The 6,969-nt window shown below is 38.8% G+C and overlaps 1 protein-coding gene across 1 annotated transcript in view; it reads left to right on the top strand.

Annotated features, from left to right (window-relative positions):
• Positions 1-6,969, top strand: part of WDR76 (WD repeat domain 76) — a 40,603-nt gene that overhangs the window by 3,604 nt on the left and 30,030 nt on the right. Inside the window, exon 3 of the mRNA XM_006883202.1 lies at positions 4,032-4,124. Within this exon, the coding sequence (XP_006883264.1) occupies positions 4,032-4,124 (93 nt within the window). The remainder of the gene's footprint in view (positions 1-4,031; positions 4,125-6,969) is intronic.

Below are 6,969 nucleotides of genomic sequence, written 5' to 3'. Positions count from 1 at the left end.
CTGTTGACTATGGAGCCAAGCAAACTAAAGCTGTGTACAATCTCAATCTCTTCACCATCCATCCTGATGCTGCCAATTGGTCCAGTGGATTAGGGAAGTTTTTATCTCTAAGAGTCTTTAGGGGGGGACTTTCATGTGGTTTTGCCAGGTGGGTGGTCTTCAATTGAGGGAAGGGAGGGACACTCCATTGTAGTTTAGTCAGTTGGGCGAGGCTGTTACTTCCTTTGTTGACATGTTGATATTCTTTGAATCCTTTGAATTCTCCCTTTGACCTTGGTCTTGCCTGACAATTTGTTGCAATCTCTGAATAATAACACTCTTAAGTTCTTTGGGTTCTCTATTTCCTTTGGCCATTCTTGTTCTTTCCTTCCATCTGGCTTTGTTATTGGGTACATGCTGCCATTTTGTCACTTGTGATTGATTGTTTTGGGGAGTACATTCTTCAGGGGTGGTGTATACTTTTTTCAGGATAAACAGCAAGATACAATCTTTTTTTTTAAATAAAAAATTCATTCTTTTTTTATTTTCCTTTGTACAAGTTGCCTTTTTGAAGTAAAATGACTGAATCTTTATTGTGCCATAGTTTGGACGACCATATAAATATATAAAGCTTATTTAGTGTTTATCTCTTCTTGAATGTAGGAGGATTTTTGTTACAATACAGATTAAAATCTAGGTCTTCAAGTGTAGGATTTTATTCTATTTTATAGGAAATGTTATAAATTTTTCTCCCAGCCATTTTATGAAATGTTCTCATTTCATAAAAACATTTCTTTTTTTCAAAAAAATTTTTTTTTTATTTTTGTGTGTACCGTCAAATTAGATCTGACTGGTACAGGAGATTGTTCATCCTTTTCCAGCAGAGCGTTTGGTGGATTTGAACCACACACCTCTGGGATTTCAGTACAGCTTCTTGCCAGTAGGCCACCAGAGCTCGCCATAAAGCATTTCTTTTTTTTTTTTGAGGTTGTAATCTTTCCCTTTTTTTTTTATTGGGAAAAACATACTGGGGGTACAAGGAGGTGAGGGTTGGGGGCAGAAGGGTGAGGATGGGCCAGGATGCAGTTGCAGAGCTGCACAGTTTGGTCAGTGGGGGAAGCAGGTGAAGGAAATGATGAGGGTCCAGTGGGGACCAGGTGCTACAGAGGAATGACAAGCATTTTCCAATGGTAATTAAACCATTGATTGTGTACAATTGATTTGTCTTATTGATTTGGGAATTGGATGCCGACTCTGGCTTCTTCATGCTGAACAGGGGCATAGATGTAAAGGGGAGAAGGGAGGATGCTTTATCACTTTACTGATGGTCTTGGGTTAAAGCTGCTTGCCTTCTTGCTCTGTTAGAAGATATTTTCCTGTCATTTGCTCATCTCTGGACTGCAAAGTGTTTTCTCAGGTGGGTCCAATGGGGATGGCTGTTTGAACCCAGAGGCTCCATCCCCCTTTGCTTCCTTAGCTGTCAGTTGTATTTCCTTTTTGTCACTGGCACTGGGTTCAGGGTCAATTCTGGAGTAAAACTCAGTGTTAAGGTACCTATAGGAAAGGGAGCAAAGCTAGAGAGAACAAACTTGTGAGTTACAAATAGAAGGGCTTTGAGGGTGTTGCTTTCAGGTTTACTGGGGGGGGTGGGGTGGTGGAAGATGGCCTAGGTAACATTCTCTGGATACCCTAGGCATTCTTTTTTTGTTTTTTTTTTTCCTTTGCCACCCAGGGGTCAGATGGCACAATCTGGGGACTGAGGAGCTCATCCTGAGGGCCGTGACGGCTCGCCCCGAGCTGGGGGCCGCCCGCCCTGGGCAGGGCAACACCCCCCAGGAGCTGGCTGGTATACTCCCCCTCCAATTGCCCCAACCCCAGTCTGGTCCCCTTGCCTGACTGAGGACTCTGTGGTCAGGGATAGTGTTTCCAATTCAGCACTGCCACTTTTACCCCCCCATAAGTGGTCATACTATATTTTGAAGTAGGTGTCACTGCCCTCCCCCTTTTATATGATAAAGGGAACCTGAGAATTGTGAACAGATTCCCCCCAGGTCTAACCATCTTTTGGCAGAAGCATACAACAGAACAAAGTATGTAGTGCATTTAGGATGTTGGTCCTCTTGTGCATGCTGCCACTGTTAAGGTCATCAGACTCACAGTGACTTTCAGCAATCCATTGTATAGGTAATCGTCGTCTTTGGCCTATCCAAGGAAACCCAAACCTGCAGATGGTGGGCATGGGCGCTGGGCGGGTGCGTGGCCCCTCTTGTGCGGGTGGCTGGGCGGGCACCCGCTTCCCCCACAGCCACCATCCTGGCTCCAAGAATTCTCTCCAGAACAAGTCCACATTGCGGCAGTGTGGTGGCTTCGTTGTACCAGTCTTGAGGAGGGCTGGTGCCCAGCATCCATCCCATTTCTCCTTGGGAATCCTTGAATTCCTGTTGTTCTGCCTCGATCTTCACTGATGGCCAGTCATCAACTGTTTAAGTGTTCAATTATCAATAAGCTGAAGTCTGTGGAAGGCCATAATGGCCCTGCTTTAAGTGGTTCGCTGCTCCTGCAGCTCACCACACTGTCTCTGCCTCCGCCGCTATCTTGGATCTTCATAAAGCATTTCTTAATGTTTTTTTGTTTTTTAAATTTTGAGATTATTTTATCGGAAAATTTTAAAAAAATGACTTAATTTTAGATTAGTGGGAGTTGCAAAAATAGTAGTGACTTAATGTATACCTTTCCCTTTGCTTCTCTTTATGTTAATAGTTTACATAAATAAGTTAAAACATTGTTTAATCTTAGCAGTTAAACTTGCTGCAGTACTGTTGATCAAAGTACAGAATTCATTAGAATTTTTACCATTTTTTTCTGCTAACGTCTTTTGCCCATCCAGTAGCCAATCCAGGGTTCCACAGTACTTTTAGTTGTCCTGTCTTTGTAGGGTAGAGGGACAGCGCAGGAGGGGAAGACCCTCTGTAAGGTGGATTGATTCAGTGACTGGGGTAATTGGGATGGGTGTGTCAGAGGCAGTGCGATTAGCACAGGATAGAGCAGGGTTTAGGGCTGTTGTACATAGGGTCGCTATGAGTCCCAAACGACTCACAACAACAATCTTTGTAGAATGTCTTTCAGTTTGGGTTTGCCAGTGTTTCATATTTAGATGTAGCTTTTGCAGTACTTGGGAAGATGCCACTGAGATGATGAACACATTTCAGAGATTAGGAAGTTTCTCAGTACTAGATGGATTCCTATTACTTGTGCTTCCTGCATGCTCATTGGACCCTTTTAATCTGGAAATACGTGTCTTCAGTTTTGAGAAACTTTCTTGATTGCTTTGATAATAATTTCCTTTACTTCATTTTCTTTGCTATTTGTTTTTTATTGTCTTAGAACTGTAAGTTTTATATTAGACCTCCAGCATTATCTTTTCTTTCCATCTAGTTATCTTTGTTTCTTTTGTTCTAGTTTCTAAAATTTTCCTAAACCTTCAGTGAGTTTTAAGATTTCTGTTAATTAGTTTCTTTTTTTGAATTTTCCCTTTTGATAATATCCTGGTGTTATTTGATCAAACACTGATTTTTGACTTCTCTGATAACTTTGAGGATATTTTTTATTAACTTTCTGACATATTACTGGGTTTTTAGAAGAAAGTAGATTCAAAGGCATTTATTCACCCTGTCACATTTAATGGAAGGTTTTTGTTTGCTTAATGAAAGAAAACTTAGGGGAAAGAACCCATTAAAGTTATTTTTGGAAAGTAGTAAAATTAATAGCCACCAGAAACTAATTTTCTATTAGGTTATATTACTTAATTGTTTCTGATATCAGAATACTTTTTATTTAGTTGGAACACCAAACAAATACCTTGAGAGTACCCCCAGTTCAGAATCTTACTCAGTGTTTCTTATAGCGAAATTATGTGTTACTTGATAAGGTAGTATGAAATGAAGAAAGGGAGTATAAATTGAAATAAAGAATATATGTAGAGCATGAAACCCCTGTTTTATGAGGTGTTTTTGCTTTGGATAATAAAAAAATTTTATTGATGTAATTTATAGGAAGATTTTCCAGAATTGTCACCATATGAAAGGAAGAGACTAAAGAACATATCAGAAAATGCAAACTTTTTTGCATCTCTTCAGTTGTCTGAGGTTTGTATAGAGTCTTTTTTAATTAAAACTATAAATCTGTTTCTCCTTTCTGGTAATGTAGTAGTTTAAGAATCTGGCTGCTAAGTAAAAGATTAGCAGTTCAAACCCATTGGCCACGCTTCAGGAGAAAGATGAGGCAGTCTGCTTCATAAAGATTCATGATCTTTAAGACCCTAAATTCTCTCTTCTTGGGGGTCAGTCTGAGTTGGAATTGACATTATGGCAGTGTTCTATTGGTAAGGCGCTGTACTGTCAACCCATAGGCATGCAGCTTGAATCCACCAACTGCTTCATGCTAGAAAGATGGGCATTCTTCTTCTGGATGATTTACTGCCTCTGAAAACCCACTGCAGGGTCAGCTATGAGTTGGTTCTGACTTGATGTCAATGAACAATAACAGTAAGTGAATAGGATACTTATAATACCAGGCTGAATAATGTTAGGTAGACTAGGGAGGGCAAAATAAGGAATAAGTTTTGCACTTATTACAAAGTTACTGTATTTAATTTATTCTAAGGTATTTTTTCATATCTTACTATTCCTAAAATTGACATCTTAGGACCATAATTGACAGTTCTCCCCCCCCCTTTCTTGGTGATACATAAAGAAATGACAACTTTTGATTATCAATGTTAGAGTCAAAGAAACAGCATACATTCCAAATGGTTGCTTTAATGAAAGGATGAAAAATGTCAATGAAAGTGGCTGAAAGATAGGTGGTAGATGAATGAGGGACCAGCTTTATCTTTCTCTTTCTTTTTTTTTTTTCGTTTTTAAACATTTAGATGAGAGTGTACTTTTTATAAAGAGCTGTATAAGCAAGATAAATAGCCAGATATATACAGTTTTTTATTATCATAACTAATTTTATAATTTGTATTGTTTTCAACACTTTATGTAGCAAAGTAAATGTTATTCTGTCTACTCTAAAAATATCAGAGCCTTGGTTTTATAAGGCATTTCTTTGAATTTCGGATTTTCCGATATTTGATAAATGTTTCTATCTTGGGGAGAGAGAAACAAATTACTTGAAGGGACTAAATTGCTCAGTAATTAACAATTGAAAATTTTGTCAAAATTTTAATTATTTCTGGAGCTCTAGTGGCCTAGTAGCAAGAAGCTGTGCTGCAGTCTCAAAGGCACACACTTCAAATCCAGCACCTTTCGCTGGAGAAGGAGAGGCAGTTTCCTCCTGTGCCTGTCATATCTGATTCAACAGTACACGTGAATTAAAAAAAAAAAAGAAAATGTTTAATTATTTTTAATTATAATCTTACTTAACATAAACTATGATTTGATTTGATTTTAAAAAGTATAACCCACAACTTTTTGGGAAGTAAAGTAGTAGTACAAACTTAATAAAACTTATTTTTTTTATTTGTTACAGTATATTGATTAATATAATCTTATAAGATCATTAGCAACTTAGTTCAAAGGTATCAGAGTATTAGTACATTCAAAACAACTTTGAAATATCATCTCACCCCCGGTAAGAAGAGCAAAATTTTTTTTTAAATTTTATTTTATTAATTTTAATGAACATTTACAGAGATTTTGGATTTCCATTCATTCATTGTTGCACTTTTCTCCCTGCCCACCCCTCCCCCCCAATTCACTCCTCTCTTTGAAAAGTAAAATTCCTCTTTGGTATACAATCCCCCCTGCCTGCCTCCCCTTCCCCATCCCCCCAGTACACTCCAGTATGCAACCTTAATTCTGGACTCTTGTAAGAATAGCAAAATTTAAGAGCATACATCAAATGCTGGCGAGGTTGTGGAGAAACTAGAACCCTTATTCACTGTTGGTGGGAGTATAAAATGGTGCAACTACTATGGAAGGCAGTATGGCGCTTTCTCAAAAAGTTGCAAATAGAAATACCATTTGACCCAGCAATTCCACTACTGGGAATAGACATTAAAGAAACCATAACCTCCACCCAAGCAGATATATGCACACCCATGTTTATTGCGGCTTTGTTCACAATAGCAAAGAAAGAGTTGGAAACAACCCAAATGCCCATTAACAAACAAATGGATAGAGAAGCTCTGGTATAGTCACACAATGGAATACGATGCTGCATTGAAAAACGAGGAACTCATGAAATATTATTCAAAATGGGTGACCCTGGAGGACATTATGCTGGAGTGAAATATTTCAGTCACAAAAGGACGAATATTACATAGTGCCACTATTGTACAACGAGACTGACATCAGGGTTGGGGGGAGACTGAGAAAGGGGATAAATAATGTATACAGCATTGAAATAGATGAGGGAGAGAACTGTTTAAAAGGGATATATGATTAGGTATTATTGTAATGATAGGAGTCCAGAATGAAGGCTGCACAGTGGAGTGGACTTGAGGGGAGGGATTGTAAGTGAAAGAATTTTTCTTTTACTTTTCAAAGAGAGGAGCAAATTGGCGGGGAGGGGTGGGCAGGGAGAAAAGTGCAACAGTGAATGAATCGAAATTCAAAGTCTCTGTAAACTTTCATTAAAATTAATAAAAAAAAGAATATTAGTACACTGACAGTATTATATGTTATTATATGTTTGTCTTTATTATTGATAGTGCATTTGTGTTAAGAGCAGGTGTTGTATGTAAAGATCTCTTGTAAGACTTTAGTTCAGTGTGTATATAGTTGTTGTTGTTGTTATGTGCCATCTAGTTGCCTGCGACTCATAGCGACCCTATGTACAACAGCCCTAAACTCCGCTCTGTCCTGTGCCAATCGCACTGTCTCTGACACTTCCATCCCAATTATCCCAGTCACTGAATCAATCCACCTCATAGAGGGCCTTCCTCTCCTGCGCCGTCCCTCCACCCTCCCAAGCATGATGTCCCTC

This window comes from Elephantulus edwardii, unplaced genomic scaffold (genome assembly GCF_000299155.1).
Source record: "Elephantulus edwardii isolate Elephantulus edwardi_28Jun2011 unplaced genomic scaffold, EleEdw1.0 scaffold00026, whole genome shotgun sequence".
In the NCBI taxonomy this organism is placed as follows: domain Eukaryota; kingdom Metazoa; phylum Chordata; class Mammalia; order Macroscelidea; family Macroscelididae; genus Elephantulus; species Elephantulus edwardii.
The sequence above is the reverse complement of the archived record's forward strand: the minus strand, read 5'-3'. Positions and strand labels throughout refer to the sequence as shown.